This window comes from Stenella coeruleoalba (genome assembly GCF_951394435.1).
Source record: "Stenella coeruleoalba genome assembly, chromosome: X".
In the NCBI taxonomy this organism is placed as follows: Eukaryota; Metazoa; Chordata; class Mammalia; order Artiodactyla; family Delphinidae; genus Stenella; species Stenella coeruleoalba.
The window spans coordinates 113,316,102-113,341,049 of NC_137152.1; the positions used below are offsets into that span (position 1 = coordinate 113,316,102).

General features: G+C 43.1%; 1 protein-coding gene across 3 annotated transcripts in view; it reads right to left on the reverse strand.

Moving 5' to 3' along the window:
* Positions 1–24,586, reverse strand: part of MCF2 (MCF.2 cell line derived transforming sequence) — a 106,704-nt gene extending 82,118 nt beyond the window's left edge. Inside the window, exon 1 of one of the 3 annotated variants that reach the window (XM_079910140.1) lies at positions 24,175–24,586. In XM_079910140.1, the coding sequence (XP_079766266.1) occupies positions 24,175–24,445 (271 nt within the window). In that variant the 5' untranslated portion in view covers positions 24,446–24,586. Of the gene's footprint in view, positions 1–23,854; positions 23,874–24,174 lie in introns of those variants that run through there. The other 2 variants (XM_079910139.1, XM_079910141.1) reach the window with 2 other exon arrangements.
* Between the last annotated feature and the right edge of the window lie 362 nt (positions 24,587–24,948).

The following is a 24,948-nucleotide window of genomic DNA, read 5'->3' on the forward strand; positions in this document are numbered from 1 at the left end:
CCACTGTTTATTTATCCATTCTTTCTTTCTTTTTGATAAGTTATGTTTTCATTTTCATTTAATTCAAAATATTTTAAAAATTTCTTTTCAGACTTCTTTTTGACCCAAGTGTTATTTAGAAGTATGCTGCTTAATCCCCATGTATTTTAGGATTTTCCAGTTATTTTTCTGATATTGATTTCTAGTTTAATTCCATTGTGGGCTGAGAACAGACACTGTATGATTATTTTTAATTAATTTTTTAAAAAATTTTATTTTTGGCTGCATTGGGTCTTCGTTGCTCCGCGCAGGCTTTCTCTAGTTGCAGCGAGCGGGGCCTACTCTTCGTTGCGGTGTGTGGGCTTCTCATTGTGGTGGCTTCTCTTGTTGTGGAGCACAGGCTTTAGGCACGTGGGCTTCATTAGTCGTGGCTTGTGGGCTCAGTAGTTGTGGCACACAGGCTTAGTTGCTCCACGGCATGTAGGATATTCCCGGACCAGGGCTCAAACCCTGGCAGGGGGATTCTTAACCACTGCGCCACCAGGGAAGCCCCTAGACATTTTATGATTTATACTCTTTTAAATTTGTTAAGGTGGTCCATCTTGGTCAATGTCCCCTGTGAGCCTGAGAAGAAACACTTTTTATTATATATTTATTTATATATATTGAGATATAATTCACATACCAAAAATTCGCCCTTTTAAGTATACAATTCAGTAGATTTCCGTATATTCAAAGTTGTGCAACTGTCGCCACTATCTAACTCCAGAACATTTTCATCATTTCAAAATGAAATCCTGTAAAATGTAAATCAAAACCACAATGAGATATCACCTCACACCTGTCAGAATGGCCATCATCAAAAAGAACACAAGTAACAAATGTTGGCGAGGATGTGGAAAAAGGGGAACCCTTGTGCACTGTTGGTGGGAATGTACATTGGTGCAGCCACTGTGGAAAAGAGTATGGAGGTTTCTCAAAAAACTGAAACTTAGAAAAGAAAAAAGAACTACCAAGTGATCAAGCAACTCCACTCCTGGGTTTATATCCAAAAGAAACCAAAACACTAATTCGAAAAGACACATGCACCCCAATGTTCACAGCAGCATTGTTTACAATTGCCACGGTATGGAAGTAATCTAAGTGTCCACCAGCAGATAAACAGATAAAGAAGATGTGGTAAATATATACAATGAAATATTACTCAGCCATAAAAAAAATGAGATTTTTGCCATTTGCAGCAACATGGATGGACTTAGCATTATGCTAAGTGAAATAAGTCAGAGAAAGACAAATACTGTATGATATCACTTATATGTGGAATCTAAAAAATACAACAAACTAGCAAATAAAACAAAAAAGAAGCAGACTCACAGAACAAACTAGTGGCTACGGGGGAGAGAGGGAATAGGGGTGGGGAAGTGGGAGGTACAGGCTATGCGGTGTAAGGTAGGCTCAAGGATGTATTGTAAAACACAGAGAATATAGCCAATATTTTGTAATAACTGTAAATGGAAAGTAACCTTTAAAATTGTATTAAATTTTTTTAAAATAATTTTTTAAAACTTTCTGGGGAAAAAAAAAAAAGAATTCCTGTAGCATTAGAAGTCAGTACAGAAAGAGTTAACATAGCAGGCCTAGACTGCTTTTCCTAAGAAAGGCTGAATTGCAAAGTAAGCCTTTGGCTGGCATCTGGGAACTTGGATTCAGGAAGTAAACAATGCAGATTATGCTAAATACCTGCTTTCCTTCCGGGAGCAAGGAAAAATTTTGGTACCTGCTAGGCATTGGGTGCCTATGTAACTACCCAACAATATCAACCCTGCACTGAGCCTCTAAAGAGGGTCCCTGATTGGCAACATTTCACATGTGTTACAACTTGTTGCTGGGGTAAATGATTAAGCACATTCTTTGTGACTCCACTGGGAGAGAGACCTTGAAAGCTTGTGCCTGGTTTTCTCCAGACTTCATCTCATGTGCCTTTCCTCTTTGCTGATTTCGCTTTGTATCTGTTTGTTGTAACAAACACTATCTATGAGTAGAACAATATGCCGAGTCCTGTGAGTCTGTCTAGCAAGGCATCAAACTTGGGGTGGTCTTGAGAACCCCCAACACACAGTCACCTCCCCAAAGGAAGAAGTAAAACTATCTCTACTTGCAAATGACTTGATCTTGCTTGTAGAAAATAATAAGGAATTCACACAGAGACACAAAAATGACAAAACCTTTTAGTACTAATAAACAAGTTTAGCAAGGGTGTAGTGTATTAGATCAAAAATCAATTGTATTTCTATTGTGCAAAGTATAACTGCAAAACTTATACTCTGAAAACGACAAAACATTATTGAAAGAAATTAAAGATGATCTAAATAAATGGAAGCCATCCCATATTCCTGAAATGGAAGACAATATTATTATGGTGGCATTACTCCCCTAATTGATATACAGATTCAAAACAACCCCTATAAAAATCCTAGCTGGCAGGACTTCCCTGGTGGCACAGTGGTTAAGAATCCACCTGTCAATGCAGGGGACACGGGTTCGAGCCCTGGTCTGGGAAGACTCCACATGCCACGGAGCAACTAAGCCTGTACGCCACAACTACTGAGGCTGCGCTCTAGAGCCCGTGAGCCACAACTACTGAAGCCCGCATGCCTAGAGCCCATGCTCCGCAACAAGAGAAGCCACCGCAATGAGAAGCCCGCGCACCACAACGAAGAGTAGTCCCCACTCACCACAACTAGAGAAAGCCCGCGCACAGCCATGAAGACCCAACGCAGCGGGAAAAAAAAAAAAATCCTAGCTGGCTTTTTTTTTTTTTTGGCAGAAATTGACAAGTTGATTCTAAAATTCATATGGAAATGCATGGGAGGCAGGTAAACCAAAACAATCTTGGAAAAAAAAGGAACAAAACTGGAGGACTTACACTTCCCAATTTCAAATCTTACTACACAAAGTTGCAATAAAAACAAGACAGTGTGGGGCTTCCCTGGTGGTGCAGTGGTTGAGAATCTGCCTGCCAATGCAGGCGACATGGGTTCGAGCCCTGGTCTGGGAAGGTCCCACATGCCGCGGAGCAGCTAGGCCCGTGAGCCATGGCCACTGAGCCTGCACATCTGGAGCCTGTGCTCCGCAACAAGAGAGGCCGCGATAGTGAGAGGCCGTGCACTGCGATGAAGAGTGGCCCCTGCTTGCCACAACTAGAGAAAGCCCTCTCACAGAAACGAAGACGCAACACAGCCAAAAATTAATTAATTAATTAATTAATTTTTTAAAAAAACTAAAAACTAGACAATGTGGTACTGGCATAATGACAGACATAAAGATCAGTGGAATAGAACTGAGCATTCAAAAATTAGGCCATACATCTAGTGTCAATTGATTTTTGACAAGGACAAGATAATTCAATGAGGAAAGAATAGTCTTTTCAACAAATGGTGATGGGACAACAGGATATCCACATTCAAAAGAATGAAGTTGGACCCTTACCTTAACACCATATACAAAAATTAACTCAAAATGAACCAAACGTTGAAATATAAGAGCTAAAGCAATAAAACTCTTAAAATAAAATACAGTAATAAATCTTTGTGACCTTGCATTAAGCAAAGACTTCATATACATGATATCAAAAGTAGAAGCAACAAAAGAAAAAAAATTATATTTTTGCACTTCAAAGGACACTAACAAGAAAAGGAAAAGACAATCTACAGAAAGGGAGAATATATTTGCAAATCATTATCTGTTAAGGAATATGTATCTAGAATACATAAAGAACACTTAGTAATCAATAATGAAAAGGCAAATAGCACAATTAAAAATGGGCACGGGGGGCTCCCCTGGTGGCGCAGTGGTTGAGGGTCCGCCTGCCGATGCAGGGGACACGGGTTCGTGCCCCGGTCCGGGAGGGTCCCACATGCTGCGGAGCGGCTGGGCCCGTGAGCCATGGCCGCTGGGCCTGCGCGTCTAGAGCCTGTGCTCCGCAACGGGAGAGGCCACAGCAGTGAGAGGCCCGCGTACCGCAAAAAAGAAAAAAAATGGGCAAAGGATTTGAATACACACATCTCCAAAGAAGGTATAAAACTGACCAATAAGCACATGCAAAGATTCTCAACATCATTTAGTCATTTTGGAAATATCAAGACCACAATTAGTTACCACTTCATACCCATGGGGATGGCTATAAGGAAAAAGATGGACAATAACAAGTGTCAACAAGTATGTGGACAAATTAGAAAACTCATCTACTGTTCAAGGGAATGTAAAGTGGTTCAGCCCCTGTGCAAAACAATTGTGTAATTTCTCAAAAAGTTAAACAGAGAGTTACCATACGACCCAGCAATTCTACTTCTAGGTATATAGCTGAAAGAAATGAAAACATACATCTACACAAAAACACATACAGGAATGTCAATAGCATTATTCATAATAACCAAAAGGTGGAAACAACACAAATGTCTATCAACTGAAGAATGGATAAACAAAATGTGCTATATCCACATGATGGAATATTATTCATCCATAAAAAGTAATGAAGGACTGACACATGCTACAACATGGATGGATCTTGACAACATTTTGCTAACTGAAAGAAGCCACAAATTATGTGATTCCATTTATATGAAATATCCTGAACAGGCATAGAGAGAGATACAGAAAGTAGATTAGTGGTTGCTTAGGGCTGGGGAATGGGGAAACTGGGAGGATGATAGCTGAAAGGTATAGGGTTTCTTTTAGGAATGATGAAATGCCCCCAAATTGGTTTCAGTAATGCTTACACAGCACTGAATGTGCTAAAAACACTGAACTATACACTTTAAATGGGTAAGTGATATGGTATGTGAAGTATATCACAATAAGGCTGTTACAAAATAACAAATCAAGGAAAGAATCGGTGTTTATAAGAAAAAATTTCATTTGAGCAAAAGTTGCACTTTTTCTACTTCTCCTTCCGAAGGAATTTAAACATGAAAAACAAACAGAAGTGGGCTCGACTTTTGGAAATGTATGTTCAGGAAAAAAGATGAAGGTTGTGCATAAAGGTAAACCACAAGGGCATCACACGATCAGTAAGTTCACACCGTGGTTATATTTCGGTGCTATCTTAGGTGATGTATAAATATAGAATTCTGACTTTTTTCACACAAATATTTCTTGTAGAGGTAATATAGCACAGTACTTTTTTTTTTTTTTTTTTTTTTTGTGGTATGCGGGCCTCTCACTGTTGTGGCCTCTCCCGTTGCGGAGCACAGGCTCCGGACGCGCAGGCCCAGCGGCCATGGCTCACGGGCCCAGCCGCTCCGCGGCATGTGGGATCCTCCCGGACCGGGGCACGAACCCGTGTCCCCTGCATCAGCAGGCGGACCCTCAACCACTGCGCCACCAGGGAAGCCCAGCACAGTACTTTTGAGTGCGTGCTTCAAAGACAGATTGCCTATATTCCAATTCCAGCTCTACCACTTACAAGTTGTATGACCTTGGACGAGCTGCTTAAACTCTCTGTGTCTCAATTTCCTTTATTGGTAACATGGAGAAAATGACAGTACCTATTTCATAGGGTTATTGTAATGAGTAAAGTCGTTAATACATGCAAAGACTTGGAACAGTGTCTAGTATATGGTAAGTGCTCAATACACATTGGCCATTGTTTTATAGAAGAAAGAAAATATAACATTACAATTTAAAAGGTTTAGTGTACAAGTGAGCATTCAGGCAGTGGCAGATAACGACTGGGTTAGCATTTTGCTTCCTACCCTCCCCAAACAGCCACGGGCTGCTTCTAGGCCAGAATACCACTCCCATCTTTCAGTTCATCTGCAAATAGGAGACTAGGTCATGGTTCCTTATCCATATCTCAAGTCTGGTATACAAGGAAAACTCTGAGATGATATCATCTTTGAATGTAAAAATTGAACTCTCAAGTTTGACAAACATGAAGGCACTTTCCCTTATTGGTCTCACAGGGGACTAAACATCCTGAAAAATCTTCCTGCTACAAAACATAAAAACATGGTGGGGAAAATAAAATTAAATTCTTTCTAATGAATGGCTGAGCTGGCAGGAAAGACAAGGAAATCCTCAGAGGCCAAAACCACTACCAGGGCAAATATTCTGAGAGAAGCCAACTGAGAATAGAAGTTGCCCCAAGGCAGCTGCTAAATCCCAGGTGACTTAGAACTTGGTTTTAATGGTCATGCTTTGGTGGAGATTCAAAGCCTACAGCGCTAGGCATCAGATCAGAGAAAATACAGGAGAATATGTGTATATCCTGTGGGTAGGATAGAATTTTTTAAACAAAATGCAAGAAGCAGAAAGCTTAAAGGAAAAGATCGATAATTTAGGCTACACTAAATTTAAAGTTTTCTTTCATCAGGATGATGAAAGAAAAGGATGATGTCTATCATAAAGAAAATGATGACAAGCCACAAATTAGAAGCAGATACTGCAATACATATAAGTGACAAACAAATAGTATCAAGGATGTATAAAAGATTGTAAGTCAATTAAAAAAAAAGACAGACCACATGACAGAAAAATGGGGAAAAAAAGAACACAGACAGGCATTTCACGGAAAAGGAAATAGGAATGGTCAATAAACATTTGTAAAGATCCTCAACGGCATTTGTAAAGTTTGAAATGCAAAATTCAAGGACAGTAAGATAATATTTTCTACCCACCACTTAAACAATAATTTTAAAACATCGACGTTAGCATGCACCTGTATGTGCGTAATCATTATAGATGTTTTGGTTTTGGCCGTGGCTCTTATCACAGATTTCTTTTCTTATGAAGCATCCATTTTGAAAGACCACATTAAAAATTGTTTTAGTGATCACTGAAAGAAAACATATCAGGGAGAGTTTTACCGTGATAGAGCTGAAGGGCAAATGCAGTGACTAGACACAGGCTAAAATGGAAACAGAAAAATCAGTTAGATGTGACAACAAAGATCACAGGAACTCTGCAGTGGCGTTAAAGGCATGTATAATGTCAACTCAAACATTCGCAAGTGTGGCCTGAGTACCTACTATGCATTCAGCGGTGTTTTAGAACCCACTTACACGGCACTTAAGAATGAACAGTTTCCAATTCAGGGAAGAACATCCACAGATCTGGCTGTCCTCGGATGCTCAACCTTTGAAATTGTGCTTTGAAGGGAAAAACCGTGGGATGATTTTACCCACAGTAGCACGAAGTGGAATTCTAAAGGATGATGGGAAAGGGAAGGAAGGAATGAGAGGCTGGAAGGAGAGAATAGGAATACAAATCAGGAATCCACATTTCAAAACAACTTTAAGTGTCCTTTTCGTTTACCTATCAGCCACTCTCATCATTTGTGTATTTCTTCTTTCAACAAACCTTTGTTAGACTCCCATCTGTTGCCATGCCCCAAGCAGCGCTGGGGACACAGAAACCAGTGAAAACACTGGCCCAGCCTCATGGGCTCTTCATCTGGGAGCTAAGTGTTACAATAGTGTTGAGCCTAGGATACTGTGAGCACACAGAGAAAGAACATCGAGCACTAAACTGATAAAATAGATAACGTATGAAAAAAGGAAAGAAAATGGTTTTGTGGCCTAATCTGTGCTGAATACCTCCCGGCATTCATTTGCAGCATTTTCAGTGTGCAGCAATGACTCAACATTATACCAAGGTCGATGGCCTCTGACCTGCTTCCAAGGAGGGGAGCAAGTGGTAGTGAGCTCCCTCAGCCTGTCATGCGTGAGACAAATGAAACGGAACTGTTCATTTCTGTAACTTTTGCCAACTCCGATGTGTATGTGTTTCTGTGCATGCGTATAGTCCAGATAATTGGAAATAATAAGTATGTAATTAAAATGGCTGGTTCTGAAAATTCATTCTGCCGTCTTTCATATCACTTGTAAAGTCAAGAGGCAATATGAAGAAGCTCACACTGATAAGAAGTGGTTAAAAACTGCAGCGTGGAGCCTTTATTTACTCTTCTTCACTGTGAAAGCGCTTTTGTGACTTGATCGTGTGTCTTTTAAAATTTATACTCCATAAAAATTGACAGGATCTTTGCTAAATGCCAGAACTCTGGTAAAGGGCTTTTTAATATGTATATGAGGATATATATTATATACATATTTCATATATGTTATATACAATTATGCATCATCTTCAAAACCATACATTACCTGTTATGAAAATAAATGTCTTTCAGAATTTGCTTCCGTGGGTACTTCTGAGAGCACAGTTTAAACAAAACACGTCTTCATCACACAATTTTGAATGTTCCAAATTATTTCTTAACAATAGAAATTTGAGAAAAAAGCATGTAAATCAAAGGGACATCACTTTATTCATCCAAATCATACTCATTCAAGTACCCACGGTGCAAATGAGCAGGCAAATGAACATGAGCTTAAAATCACTACCGCCACCACTAGATGATTCTAAACACACTAACTTAGTAACAGGTAAATATTAACATTAGGCTCTTTTCAAAATTTTTATTATAACATCAAGCCTTTGGAGAGCAGCTATTTAAAGCACAAGCTATAAAAGAAGACGAGATGACCCACTAATATTAGAACTCACAATATCCATGTAGACATATGACCAAATGCCAGGTCTATTCCGTGGCTATTTCATCTCTTCTTGGGTTCAGACAATCTAATTTTGAAATACACAGCATCTGCAATGGTAAATCCGATTAAAATGACTTACTTTAGCTTATAAGGCATGCAAAAGAACACACAACATCTGTCAATGGTCCTTGGAATGTGTTAACGAAGGAGGCAAAACTGACCCTCTGTTGGAAACTGACAAGTGCAAAACAGCAAAGAAAAACAGGGCCGCTGCTTTTTGCTCTGTGACTAATCACGTGATCCGGCTGGCACGTGCAAACACAAAGATGTCCTGCAAATACACATATTACTTTTCAGTGTCATCAAAGAGTCTAAGAATATATAATCACACCATTTCAGTTTAAATATGGGAAATATTATTTAAAATAACTCCCTATGGCTTTTCTTGTCATCAGACTGATACTGAGTAGCTAATTCTTCAGCTTAACTATCAGGAGTGCAAGTGAGCGTCTGATGAACAGAGAACCCAGTGTCCCTGAATGTGTATCTTTGTCTTCCATGAAAGGAAAAAATTTTAATAGCATAACAAAATGATTTTATATTATATATTTTATGTTTCCTATACTCTTGTGTGTATCACACATTTCAATATGAAATCATTTTTAAGTAAACACATTCAAATTCAAGTCACAGTTCAAGGTAAGGAGGAAGATCCCAGCTTGGTAAAATGCTTAGATACACATGGATTCTTTTTTTTTTTTTTTTTTTTTTTTTTTTTTTTTTTTGCGGTACGCGGGCCTCTCACTGTTGTGGCCTCTGCTGTTGCGGAGAACAGGCTCCGGACGTGCAGGCCCAGCAGCCATGGCTCACGGGCCTAGCCGTGCCCCGGACCGGGGCACGAACCCGTGTCCCCTGCATCGGCAGGCGGACTCTCAACCACTGCGCCACCAGGGAAGCCCGACATGGATTCTTTACTGTTGTTCTCACCAGTTAGAAATAAGCTCCTTGTAGGCAGGGATTTTTGTGGGTTTTGTTCACTGAAATATCCCAACAGTGGAGGTGATCAATACATGTTGAATTGAATTAATGTATCTATATCCATAGAAAAGTTCCACAATCCCAAACTGATTGCATATAAATAATTTAATTTAAAAACAAAAGAAAATGTCTTTCTCTTATTTCACTTAGCATAATACCCTCCAGGTCCATCCATGTTGCTGCAAATAGCAAAATTTCATTCTTTTTTATGGCTGAGTAGTATTTCAGTATGTGTGTGTGCATGTGTGTGTGCGTGCGTGTGTGTGTGCGTGCGTGCAAGTATCACATCTTCTTTATCCATTCATCTGTTAATGCACATTTATGTTGTTTCCATGTCTTGGCTATTGTAAATAATGCTATAAGGGCTTCCCTGGTGGTGCAGTGGTTAAGAATCCACCTGCCAATGTAGGGGACATGGGCTCGAGCCCTGGTCCAGGAAGATCTCACATGCCACGGAGCGGCTAAGCCCGTGTGTCACAACTACTGAGCCTGCACTCTAGAGCCTGCAAGTCAAAACTACTGAGCCCTCATGCCACAACTACTGAAGCCCATGCACCTAGAGCCCATGCTCTGCAACAAGAGAAGCCACCACAATGAGAAGGCCATGTACCGCAACGAAGAGTAGCCCCCACTCACTGCAACTAGAGAAAGCCCGTGAGCAGCAACGAAGACCCAATGCAGCCATAAATAAATAAACAAATAAAGGTCTGAACATAGGGGTGCATGTATCTTTTCGAATTAGTGTTTTTGTTTCTTTGGGATATACACCCAGGAGTGGAATTGCTGGGTCACATGGTAATTCTTTTTTTTTTAATTTTTAGTTTTTTGAGAAACCTCCATACTGTTTTCCACAGTGGCTGCACCGATTTACATAGTGTTCGATGGTTCCCTTTACTCCATATCCTCGCCAATGTTTGTTATTTGTGGTCTTTTTGATGACAGCCATTCTGACAGGTGTGAGGCGATACCTCATTATGGTTTTGTTTTGCATTTCCCTGATGATTAGCAATGTTGAGCATCTTTTTATGTGCCTGTTGGCCATCCGCATGTCCTTTTTTAAAAAATGTCTATTCAGGTCTTTTGCCCATTTTTTAATCAGGTTGTTCATTTTTTTGATGTTGAGTTGTATGAGCTGTTTATATATTTTGGATATAAACCTCTTATCGGTCATATCATTTGCAAATATTTTCTCCCATTCTGTAGGTTGTCCTTTTGTTTTGTCAGTGGTCTCCTTTGCTGTGCAAAAGCTTTCAAGTTTAATTAGGTCCCATTTGTTTATTTTTGCTTTTATTTCCTTTATTTTAGGAGACAGATCCAAAAAAATATTGCTATGATTTATGTCAAAGAGTGTGCTGCTTATGTTTTCCTCTAGGAGTTTTATGGTTTCTATTCCTACATTTAGGTCTTTAATCCATTTTAAGTTCACTTTTGTAGATAGTGTTAGAGAATGTTCTAATTTCATACTTTTATAGGTAGCTGTCCAGTTTTCCCAGAACCACTTATCAAAGAGACTCTGTTTTCGCCATTGTATGTTCTTGCCTGCTTTGTCGTAGATTAATTGCCCATGTAAGTGTGGATTCATTTCTGGGCTCTCTATTCTGTTCCATTAATCTATGTGTCTGCTTTTATGCCAGTACCATACTGTATGGTATCACTTATATGTGGAATCTAAAAAATACAACAAACTAGTAAATATAATAAAAGAAACAGACTCACAGATATAGAGAACAAACTAGTGGTTACCAGTGGGGAGAGGGCAGGGGGAGGGGCAAAATAGGGTTAGGGGATTAAGAAGAACTATTATGTATAAAATAAGCTACAAGGATATATTGTACAACATAGGGAATATAGTCAGCATTCTGTAATAACTATAAATGGAGTATAACCTTTAAAAACTGTAAATTTTATACAACTATAACATATAATGTATATCAACTATACTTCATTTAAATAATAATATAAATCAGAATAATCTGCCAAAGCAAATTGAAACCAAATAGTAAAGTCCTTTCGACTCAACCTTGATCAGATACGTATTGGAAAAGTCATTATTAATCAGTTAAAACTGGAAATAAACGTTTGTGGTTTTCTAATATTACAAAGCAAGAATAACTATACCCTAGATCAGTGTTTCCCCAACTTGCCCCTTGAGAAAAAAAATCACCTGATATGTCTGAAAAGAATGCATATTCCTGGGCTTCATCCTAAATCTGAATCAGAAAAAAGACAATGGAATCTGTAGCTCACCCCAAAGGCCAGGTGATTCTTTTAACAAGGCAGGTGTATGACAGAGTTCACTAGAGCAGCAGTTGGCCAACTATGGCTTGGGGACCAAATCCGCCCTACTCCTTGCTTTTGTAAATAAAGTTTTATTGGAACAGAGAAAAAATAAAGTCACAAGAAAATGGAAAAATAAAAGATAATCCCTTACCAAAAGCAAAACACACACATACACACACACACACACACACACACACACACACACACACAGAAAGAAGCAGCACCTAAGGCACTAGGCAAGGAAGAGAGAAATGTTTAAAAGGAGTAATAAAAAAGAGGAGAAAACCAAGAAGAGAGAGGGATGAAAGGGAGAGAGCCAAAAAGCACATGATTTCGAAAAATGAGGCTCAGCGGGTAGGCAGTGACAAGGTGGAACCTCCACCCAGGAGCTGGGTGTCCCAGGTTGCTGGGCCTCGCCTGTGTCTCTTGCAGGTGTTTAAGAGTGTGACTATGGAAAGCTCTTCCTTCCTCCCTCCTTCAGATTAAAAGCCACCCAACAGAGACAGCATGTTTTCCTTGTACAGGGGCGGGAGCTGCCATTGTCTTGGGAACCTGACTAACAATTACAGCCTAGTGAATTCATTACTCGGGAACCCAATACATATAGGTAAATTTTGAGAGGGACTGAATCGTGCCATAAAGAGAACTACATACGTGGTGCTTTACTGTATGTAAAAATCGAGATTAGAAAATGTTTTTCCTGCTTAAAGCATCAGCAAATCCACGGCAGAGTTGGCCCAAGCTTAACTGTGTAGTCACTGCAATCTATTTTCCTGAAAGACATCTCCTGCCACAGGGAGGGGGATTATACATTTGATTGACACATGGTCTCATCCAGCCTGGAAAGGTCTTTTGCGGATTCCTGGTCAATGTGGTATAAAACACATGCTTCTCATTTTCTGGATGTTAACCCACTCTAGTCCCACACAGACTCACATGCCAAATGTTGAATCATAAGCACTAAGGCAATTGAGTTTGTGATTATATTTTGCTGTTTTTGTCTTCACTGTGAATTTGTCTTCCCTTGGGAGAACTCCTGTGGATATTTACTGTTTTATGCCTCTTAAAAGCTTCTAGCAGGGTCTCTAGAATAATTCCCATAATAAGAATGAAGTAATGTATCATAATCATAACTGAACTCTTGAAAATCTACAGGCGAGTAATCATTCAATGTGAGCACTGATGGGCCAGAAAAGCATTAGAGTAAATAATTCCCAAATACTTTAAAGAGGAATGCCCTGTATTTGGGGGAACCTCAATTTGTACAACTAAAAAAATGAGATTCAGACATTCCCTAAATTGATCTACAGTATGATACAGATATAATGACAGACTTACAGATAGATCAGTGGAATAGAATTGTCCAGAAATAAACCCTTACATCTATGATCAACTGATTTTAAACCAGGGTACCAAGACATTTTAGTGGGAAAAGAATATTCTTTTCCACAGATGGTGCTGGGAACACCTGTATATATGCACATGGTTAAAAGAATGTAGTTGGACCCCTAGCTCACACCACGTACAAAAATCAACTCAAAATGGATCAAAGACTGAAATGTAAGACCTAAACCTATAAAACTCAGATGTAAATATAGATGGAATTCTTCGTGACCTTGGGTTAGGCAATATTATCCTATATATGACACTGAAAGCAAAGAAGAGAAAAAAACAGGTCAACAGGTACAAGAAAAGATGCTCAGCATCACTACTCATCAGGGAAATGCAAGTCAAAAGCACAATGAGGTACCACCTCACACCTGTTAGAATAGCTATTATCGAAAAGACAAGAAATGAGTGTTGGAGAGGATGTGGATAAAAGGGAACTCTTGTGCACTGCTGGTGTTAATGTAAATTGGTATGGAAAACAGTATGGAGGTGCCTCAAAAAATTAAACATAGAAGTACCACATGATCCAGTAATTCCACTTCTGGGTATTTATCTAAAGAAAACGAAAACAATAACTCAAAAAGATATATGCACCCCCATGTTCATTGCAGCATTATTTTCAATAGACAAGACATAGAATCAACCTAAGTGTCCATCAATGGATAAATAGATAAAGAAGCTGTGGTATATATATATATATATATATATATATATAAAATGGAATATTATTCAGCCATAGAAAAGAAGGAAATCTTGCCATTTGTGACAACATGGATGGACCCTGAAGGCATTAGGCTAAGTGAAGTCAGTCAGACAGAGAAAGACAAATATCATATGATGATCTCACTTATATGTGGAATCTTATAAAACAAACAAAGAGAACAGATTGGTGGTTGCCAGAGGTGGGAGATGAGATGGGGTGGGAGACATGGGTGAAGGGGGTCAAAAGGTACAAACTTCCAGTTATGAAATAAATAAGTCATGGGGATATAATGTACAGCAGAGTGACTATAGTTTAAATTACTTGGGGAACTTCCCTGATGGTGCAGTGGTTAAGAATCCACCTGCCAACGCAGGGTACACAGGTTCGAGCCCTGGTCTGGGAAGATCCCACATGCCGCGGACCAACTAAGCCCGTGCACCACAACTACTGAGTCTGTGCTCTAGAGCCCGCAAGCCACAACTACTGAGCCCGTGTGCTGCAACTACTGAAGCTGGCGTGCCTAGAGCCCGTGCTCCGCAACAAGAGAAGCCACTGCAATGAGAAGTCCGAGCACTGCAACGAAGGGTAGCCCCTGCTTGCTGCAACTAGAGAAAGTCCACGTGCAGCAACAAAGACACAACACAGCCAATAAATTAATTAATTAATTAATTAAAAAAAAATACTTGGGGGCTTCCCTGGTAGCACAGTGGTTGAGAGTCCACCTGCTGATGCAGGGGACACGGGTCGTGCCCTGGTCTGGGAAGATCCCACATGCCGCGGAGCGGCTGGGCCCGTGAGCCATGGCCGCTGAGCCTGCGCGTCCGGAGCCTGTGCTCCGCAACGGGAGAGGCCACAACAGTGGGAGTCCCGCGTACTGCAAAAGGAAAAAAAAAACAAACTTGGGACTTCCCTGGTGGTCCAGTTGTTGAGAATCTGCCTTCCAATGAAGGGAACATGGGTTTGATTCCTGGTCGGGGAACTAAGATCCCACATGCCGCGGGGCAACTAAGCCCGCGCGCCACAACTACTGAGCTCGCGTGCCTCAGTGAAAGAGACCACGCGCCACAACGAAGAGCCCACATGCCGCAACTAGGACCCAATGCAGCCAAAAATAAATAATAAATAAATGAATGAATAAATACATAAATTTTTTTTTTAATTTTATTTATTTATTTATTTTGGCTGCTTTGGGTGTTCATTGCTGCGCGCGGGCTACTCTTCGTTGCGGTGCGTGGGCTTCTCATTGCGGTGGCTTTTGTTGTTATGGAGCATGGGCTCTAGGCACGCAGACTTCATTAGCTGTGGCACTCGGGCTCAGTAGTTGTGGCTCACCGGCTTAGTTGCTCCGCGAGCATGTGGGATCTTCCCGGACCAGGGCTCGAACCCGTGTCCCCTGCATTGGCAGGCAGATTCTTAACCACTGTGCCACCAGGGAAGTCCCCATAAATATTTTTTTAAATACTTTACTGCATATTTGAAAGTTGCTAACAGAGCAAATCTTAAAAGTTCTCATCACAAGAAAAAAATTTTTGTAACTATGTGTGGTGAGGGATGTTAATTAGACTTATTGTGGTAATCATTTCCAATACACACAACTATTGAATCATGTTGTACACCTGAAACTAATATAATGTTATATGTCAATTATACCTCAATTTAAAAAAAGAACTGAAAACAGAAACTCAAAAAAAAAGAGAGAAAAATCGGTAAATTTGACTTCAAAATTAAAAACGCTTGTGCTTCAGATGAAACCATCAAGAAAATGAAAGATAATCCACAGAATGGGAGAAAATATTTGCAAATTAATATCTAATAAGGATTCTTGAATCCAGACTATATAAATAACTCTTACAACTAAATAGTAAAAACAGAAATAGACCAATTTTAAAATGGGCAAAGAATCTTCATAGACATTTCTCCAAAGAAGATCTACAAATGGCCAATAAGCACATGAAAAGGTGCTCAACATCACTAGCCATTCGGGAAATGCAAATCAAAACCACAATGTGAAACCACTTTGCACTTCACACCCAGTAGGCTGGCTGGAATCAGACAGAGATTAACAAGTTCTCAGAAGAATGTGGAGAAAATGGAACCCTCACACAATGATGGTGGGAATGTGAAATGGTACAGTTGCTTTGGAAGTCTGGGAGTTCCTCAAAAGATTAAACATACAGTGACTCTATGACCTAGCAAATCCACTCCTAGATATATACTCAAGAGAAGTGAAAACATGTCCACACAAAAACTTATATAAGAATATTCATAGCAACATTATTCATAATAGACAAAAGGTGGAAATAATTCAAGTGTCCATCAACTGAAGAATGGATAATTAAAATATTTAGCCAGATAAAAAGAATGAAATACTGACACATGCTACAACATGGATGAAACTTGAAAACATGCTAAGTGAAAGAAGCTAGTCACAAAAGATCATCTATTATGATTCTATCTGTCTGAAATTTGTGGAATAGACACATCTTTAAAGAGAGAAAGTGTGTTAGTGGCTGCCAGGGGCTGGTGGGAAGGGCTGTTGGGAGGAAATGGGGAGCAATGGCTAATGGGTATGAGGGTTTCTTTTTGGGGTGATGGGAATGTTCTAAACTTGTGGTAATTAATGCACAACTCTGTGATTATACTAAAATCTATTGAAATGTACACTTTAAATGGGTTAATTGTATGGTATGTGAATTATATCTCAATAGAGCTGTTAAAAAAAACTTGAATGGGATCCTGTTTTCCCCGTGTGCCTTCTTGTTAAGAAAACTCTTTTCTGTTCCTCCTTGCTGGGAATGGCTCTCCTTCCCTTTTCAGATTAGTGCAAAAAATTATCTGAAAATGGAGCAGACATATCTCTATCAAGTTGCTGGCTCACAATTTTCCAGAGACAAATACACAAATGTAAATTATAAGTGCTGCTAAAACATCTGGTTTCCCAGCATCTGCAGGGTTAACAAGCCAACTTAATTTCTTCCTGGCAGAGGTAAGAGTATCATTGATAAATATTTGAAAGAAAGTCAGAAAAGAGATAATTACTTTTCAGAGTAAATTTCAATATATTAAAGTGTCACTATATTTGCTAATCCAACTATTTTATAAAGCCCCAAACTTTATTATGAGTATAAACTGATCCTTCTTTCCAATTTCATATCAGCTTTTGATTTTTCCATTAAAATATAATTGTTTTAAAGAAAATTATATCATGTATTGAAAATGAAAGGAGGTAACGGATAAAGGTCTTCTCAACTGGGAAGCAACAGTGGCTGCTTAATATTCCTACTGAAGAAAAGAATAAGATGGGAAGGAATTCATCTGCATCATGAAACTTAAGCCATAAATGACTACTGCAGATTTCTTGCCGCATAAAGAAGGCTCGTTTAGCACTGAAGTGTAGTTTCTCTCTTTGGAGAGCTTTCCTCGTAGACCTCTTCTTTACCCCCGGGCACAGATTATGTTGGTTCCATACTCTGAGCAAAGGAATATGAGCCAAAGTGACCTGTGAGCAAATCGGACAGTGCAAACATTTCAACAACAAACCACAGAAATGATCTTTTTGGAGCACTGATTCCACTAGTGCTCTCTTACGTTTTTTTTAATAAATTTATTTATTTATTTTTAATTTTGGCTGTGTTGGGTGTTCGTTGCTGCGTGCAGGCTTTCTCTAGTTGTAGCGAGTGGGAGCTGCTCTCTGATGCAGTGCTCAGGCTTCTCATTGCGGTGGCTTCTCTTGTTGCGGAGCACGGGCTCTAGGCATGCGGGCTTCAGTAGTTGTGGCACGCGGGCTCGGTAGTTGTGGCTCGAGGTCTCTAGATCGCAGGCTCAGTAGTTGCGGTGCACGGGCTTAGTTGCTCTGTAGCATGTGGGATCTTCCCGGACCAGGGATCGAACCCGTGTTCCCCCCTGCATTGGCAGGCAGATTCTTAACCACTGCGCCACCAGGGGAGTCCCTTGTGCTCTCTTGAATGTTGCTCTGGGGAAGAGGTCATCCCCAAGTCTTCACTGGGGGAAACAAACAACTGTCTCTTCTGCCTGATCTCTTCTCTATACTCACTCATCCAGGCTTTAAATACCACCTCCGATGACTCCCAAATTGATATCCCCATCTCAGATCCTTTCCTTGAAGACCAGATTCCTATATCCATTTGCCAACCCAAGATCTCTGCGTGGACATCGAATAGGCACCTCAAAGTTAGCAGGTCCCAAACCAAACTTCTTTTTTTTTTTGCAGGGGACCCGCCCAGCTCGGCTCGTGGGATCTCAGTTCCCTGACCAGCAACTGAACCCCAGCCACAGCAGTGAAGGCACCGAGTCCTAACCACTGGACCGCCAGGGAACTCCTCCCCCCAAACCAAACTTCAGAGCCTCATGATTTCCCCACACCCAGCTCTCCCTGCCGGCATCTCCATCTCCATCCGTGACAATTCCTGCCATCCTTGACACCCCTCTTCTCTCATAGCCCACATTGAAACCATTTGCAAATCGTTTTGGCTCTACCTTCAAAAATATACCCCGACTCTCACCACTGCTCACCACCTCCAGTATCAACTCTCTGGTTTAAGCCACCATCATCGATTGTCACAGTCTCCTAATTGGTCTCCCCGCTTTCACCTTTCTCCTGCCTTTACCTCATTCTCCACATAGCATGCAGAGCAAGGTACATCACTCCTTTGCTCAAAACCAGATCAACTCGGTGCTGTGCTCTGTGACCACCTAGAGGGGTGGGATAGGGAGGGTGGGAGGGAGACGCAAGAGGGAGGAGATACGGGGATATATCTATATGGATAGCTGATTCACTTTGTTATACAGCAGAAACTAACACACCATTGTAAAGCAGTTATACTCCAATAAAGATGTAAAAAACAAAACAAACAAAAAAAAACCTTCCCGTGGCTCCTCATGTGACTCAGGGTAAAAGCCGAAATCCTTACCAAGCCCTATACGACCCAGACCCGTTACCTCTCTGGCTTCATCACACACACACACACTGCTTCAGCCACACTGGTTTTCCTCCCATTCCTTGAACTTGTCAATACTTTGTCATCTCAACGCCTTTACATCGATTATCCCCTCTGCCCAGAACACTCCCTCAGACCCCCCTCTTGGTGACATCCTACAATCCCTTAGGTCTTTGCTCAGTGTCACCCTCCCAGTCCTGAAAGGAACAAGAAGCCAGTCGGATCCTTACATTCATCATGCATATACAACGAGGGGAGGGCTTGGGTGAAAAATAAATGAAAGGAAGGGCTGTGACATTGGCCTCTTGCCGGGTTCCGGATAAGACCTTGGCAGCGATCAGATAAGAGGCATCTCTCTTAGGGGGCTGACCTCTGCCTCTGCGCTGGGGCAGGTGGGGAGCAGGTTTTTTATTGAGCCTTCAGAGGGTGCTTGCTTGAGAAGATGCTGTAGAGGGACATTTGCTTTCAATCCCTGGGGGCAACTCCTAAAGACTGAAGTGCCTCCTAGTGCCAAGCACTTGCAGGCATGCCTGAGAAATGCAATGGATAAAATGCATCTCGATTTTCTGATGGATTTTGAACACACTTGCTTATTTGTTTGTTTTACGAGACAGTAAACTATTACAATTTCACATACTGTAATAGCTTAATTTATGAGAGAACATGTTTCACTGATAACATTTTTAACAGCATCAAGGGAATTCCCTAGCTGTGCAGTGGTTAGGACTCTGCGCTTTCACTGCTGAGGGCCCGGGTTCAATCTCTGGTTGGGGAACTAAGATCCCACAAGCCGTGCAGCCAAAAAACAAAACAAAACAAAAACATCATCAACCCTCCAGGACACAACTAAGTACTAGGAAAAAGCTTTGTTAAGCTTTTAGGAACAGAAACAGACACACAGATACAGAGAACGAACTAGTAGTTACCAGAGGGGAGTGGGAAGGAGGGAGGAGCAAGATAGGGGAAGGGGATTAAGAGGTACAAACTACTAGGTGTAAAATAAGATACAAGGATGTGATGTACAGCACAGGGAACACAGCCAATATTTTGTAATAACTTTGTATGGAGGATAATTTATAAAAAATGGAATCACTATGTTGTATACCTGAAACTAACATTATACAGTAAGTCAACTATACTTCAATTTTTTTTTCTTTTTTTTTTGCGGTACGCGGGCCTCTCACTGCTGTGGCCTCCCCCGTCGCGGAGCACAGGCTCCGGATGCACAGGCTTAGCGGCCATGGCTCACGGGCCCAGCTGCTCCGCGGCATGTGGGATCCTCCCGGACCGGGGCACGAACCCGTGTCCCCTGCATCGGCAGGCGGACTCTCAACCACTGCGCCACCAGGGAAGCCCTATACTTCAATTAAAAAAAAAAAAAAAAAAACTTTTAATGCAACCGGAAGAGATATCACAGAGTCCATGTGTTAAAGGTCCTATACGTTGGTAGAAGCAGGCTCCCCAAATACTCATAGTCTATTTACTCGTATTCTGCAAACAACTCTAACAAGTTTGGTTATCTCATTTCCTAGTTCATAACAACACATCAGAAGGGGCAACGAAGGAGGGAGCTTAGAGGCTTAGGCAGTAACTGCTGGCTGGTAGAAAGAGTTAAAATAACAGCAGCAAGAAATGGCAACTAACAGAGAGGGGATATATGGAACGATTAGAAAACCAGGCATTACCAATTAAGAAGCAGAACATCTGTGCCCAATTTAATGCAGGGACAAACAGACCCGCCACACTTTAGGAGCCCTTGAGGCAACACTATATACAGCAAATTAAAATAACTAATGCTCTTATAAGGATAATCTTGAATCATCAAGAAAAGATACAATTATTTCCAGGCTCAGGAGTCAGGAAGGTAAATAATCTTTTTGAAAAGCTTTCCATCCAAAATGGTTAGAGACTGGGGCAAGGGAAAAGCAGTGCAAGTGCTGAACCTCAGTTACCCAGAAAATCAGTTATGCGGAACAACTCAGAAATTAGTGTTGCCCAGTAAGTGACCCATCGTCATTGGAAAACAGTTTTATACTATGTTGCAATGTATATTGAATAATTAACTTTTGTTGTGATTTACACAGCTAAACTCTGACAAAAACAAATTTGCAGTGAACAGGTTTTCACAACTACTTCTCTGAGTTATGTGAGGTTACCTTAGATCAGTATAGTTCCAGTCCTTTTGTCCTTCAAGGAACGCAAAACATTTCTTTCTTTTTTTTTTTTTCTTTTTTCACCCATCATCAGGTGAGGAAAGTTTGAGGGGGGAAAAAGAATCTCTATTTAAAGGTAAGTTCAAAAGGTAATTTTATAATAAATGTGGGCTCCGTCTAGGCTAGACTGAGTTATCAACCCACAGAAGTAATTTAAGGAAAGAACTTCTGTGCCAGGAGTTGTTTAATGAGCGCCACGGATGACTGTAAGAAATAATATTCACTTCTTCCCAGCTCTAGTAAGCTCTCAACTCTGAACCCCAAATTTCCTCTCCATCCTCCATTCCCTATCTTAATGATATCTCTCCCCACTCCTTCACCCTAACTACAAACCTGGAATTAACCTAGTCTCCTTCCCTGTCCCTCAAACCTCGCAAGGAGTCACCAAGTCAAATCAGTTCTACCATCTCAGTTCCTCCAGCTTCTCCCCTTCTCCCCATTCCCAGAACTGACTCAGTCCATGCCTTCGTCCACTCTTGCCCAGCATGCTACAACTGCTCTCTAACTGGCCCCCCTACTTCCGGTCTTCTGGCTCTCTTCTGCACACTCCACACACTGTGTCCTCCCCACAACCGCCAGAGTGGTATCTGCAAAAGCAACAAGCCCCGCCATGCACTGGCACTGCCAGCCACTGTGCACACCGTGCCCTGTACCACCCCAGTAAGGGCATCATTCACAGTTTTGCAGTGCACAACCTGTACAACCATATGCAGCAGCCTTGCTCTATTCCCCTATTTACAACACCCCAATGGCTCCCCGTTGCACTCCAAATAAAGCCCTTTAATATGCCTGATCCAGCCTCTGCCTACTTCTCCAAATTAATCTCTCTCCTGTATTTTCCACACTTTCCACTCCAATCATTAAAAAAAAAAAGAAAAAGAAACAAAGAAACGACTCCCCAAACCTACCATGCTGTCACCTTTCTGCTTGTTTCGGCACATCTTATTTCCTTTGCCTAGATAACCTCTCCCTACCTTTCCCCACCACACTCCATCCCCATCCCCAGTCCACCTGGACATTTGTATGCATCCTTGAAGATTCAAATCATGCATCACCCTCTCCCCAAAGTCTTCCCTTAACTCCTTAAGTAGAGTCAACCATCCTATTTCTGGCTGCCCCGCAGCAGATCCTGCACAAACAGGTGTAATTAGCTTATTGCACCGTGGCATGTCCTGGTAGCGAGCAGTCTCTAAATGGTCATTACTGAAATGATCTCTCAGAAAGTTCTGTACCACAGTAAAAAACCTTGTAAACATATTCTTAAGTAGAGGAATATTTTTTTTAAATAGATGAAATCTTTTCACACGTAAAACGCTCATCCTAGGGTGCATGTCCTAACAGCATAGCTACAGACCACTTCCAAGACATTCTGTTGGTCCATCCAGTGGTAGATGTTACTGCTAAAAATGCTGAAAGGCAGAACAGCACCACAAGCTCGTGTAAAAACACAGCACAGCAACCGGTGTCATTTAGGTGCTGTGACACATCATAATGCCGAGGCAACTGCCACCATGCAGGAGCCTTCAAAGGTATGGAAGATAAAACACCGCACCGCTACAGAAGTAGAGAAATCACTGGAGGTAGAAATGTCAACTGGCAGTTCACAGCATAGCTAATTGAACTTTGGTGAGGAAGCATACATTTCTCCTATGGAGACGTTTTCCACTCTCAGGAAGATGGAGGAGGCAAACACAAGACACAAAGCACTTTCCACACTCCCCTGAGCTGCCCAGCTGCCAGCGAGGGTCTGTTGTAGCATCCCAACCCATTCCAGACGCTGAATACCTGAAGGAGCGTGTGCCCCATCACCGCACTCCCCTTAATGGTTGATTACACATGGAAACCAATAGTGCCCACCCCAAATACCAAACAGGGAGGGCCTGAAAACGCACAGGCCGCAGCCTTGACTTACTGCGGTCTAACGACAGGGGTTGCCGTGGCCTCCTTTGGATTCGAGGCTAGCCCCGAATAAGGAAGGAAAGCATTTGGAACGTGTGTGAGGGCTACCTGATTTTCAGAAAATTGTCACCAAGTCTATTTTTGGGGTGCCAAAACTCCCACTGCAAGGCTGAACACCTGCTAAAGCAAAACCACCACGGGAGCAGAGGAAGAAGACACGTCCATGAATTGCAGTACCTTGAGAACTTGTCTGAAAAGCCCTGGCGGAACTTAAGGTACCAGAGCTGCACCCTGTTCTCGGGTTGCTCCCGAGTCCCAGTCCGCATGGTCCCGTAGGAACCTAGCTCCTCAGAGCCCAGAGCCTGCTGCACCTTCCCCGCTGCACCAACCCCAAAGCTTGGCACCTCCGGCGAAGTAGACGCGTGTGCATCACGGCTGGCAAGTGACCACGTCCACCGTCCCCCGCTCACTGCTCACATCCCTCACCCAAATCGCGGCAGTGGCAGTAAAGGATGCGTGGGTTTGTTGGCTCTTTTTTGTCTGTCCTATAGTGAGGACCCCAGGGGACAGGAAACTCATGGACCCTGCTGGAAAGATGCACCAGCCTGAGTGTAAGAAAGCCCGAGTTGGCGGCGGCGGCGGCGGCACGGTTTCTCTACAACTCCTCCCCCTCCAAGTGCGGCGCCGAGGGTCTGCGAATCCCAGCACCTTTTTGGATTTGGTTTCCCCAAAAGTATTATTCAACCCCCGCCGCCGCTTTTGCAGCATTCAGGGGATATTACAAGCGAAGTGCACCCCCGGGAGGGGGGCTTCTGGTCGGCGGGATGCGGAGTTGGAAGATACCGTCTGGCCCCATCTCTCCAGCGACACACAGGAGCGGGTGAGGAGCGGAGAGGAGACCTGAACTAGCCACGGCGGAGACGTCCTCACACCACCTCCCGGACTTTCTCACGGTCCCGTTGCAGCGCGGCCCGGGGCCGGAGGAAAAACGGCTGGCCGGCCAAGGGCGCTGGCAGCGGGGGAGGGCGAGCGTGTGTGGGCGAAGGGAAGACAAAGTGTGCTCGGCAGCCGGGCGGCCGGGGATGGAGCGCGGGAGGAGAGGGGCGCGCCAGCGCTGCGGGAGGCGGAGGCCGCCGGGCGGCGTGCGCGAGGAGGGAAGTTACCTGCGAGGAAGACCGCTTGCAGCAGGCAGAGGTAGCTCTTGCCGTACTTATCGGAAATCCGTACGCGCTGCAGGGCCATGGCCATGTCCACCTGCAGAGAGATGGCCTGGGTGGCCGGCACGAACGCGCAGCTGTCCGGGTCGCAGGGCAGGCCCGGCGTCCTGCCGCCCGGCGCGGGGCTCTGCGGCGCCGGGGTCCGGGGCGCGTGCCCGGAGGCCGAGCCCAGGTGGGGCCGGGAGTCCGCCGCCGCCGCCGCCGCCGCCTCCGCCATACTCACGCGGGAGCCCGGGCCGGGACCGCCGGCCCGGCCGGCCGCTGCCGAACTCCACCCCGCCTCCGGCCCCGCGCGACCGGACACGGGCGGGGAGTTCTGACGCCCGCCCGCCCGGCCCCGCCGTGCCGCCACCGCGGCCCGCCCTCCCGAGCCCGCTCGTGGGGACGGGAGCGCCGGAGGCCGAGAGCGCGGCGCGCCCGGAGCCCGGGAACTTGCTCGAAGTTTGGGGCTCCGGTGGGCCGCTTCTGGCCGCGGCCGCCGCGAGGGCCACTCCTCCAGGGAGCGCACACACGCCCCCCTTAGCTCCCGGGAGGATGGGAGGCGGAGATGTGGGGAGGGACTCCGGTAGCCTAAAGGGAGAACCCCTGCAGAGACGCCCATTGTCAGGGGAGGGAAGGCCGACCGAGGCGAGCACACGTGGTGGGAGGAGACGGCCGGGCCTCGCACTCCCATGGCAACTCTTGCAACTGTTGGCGATTCCTTAGCATCTGGCTAGCACT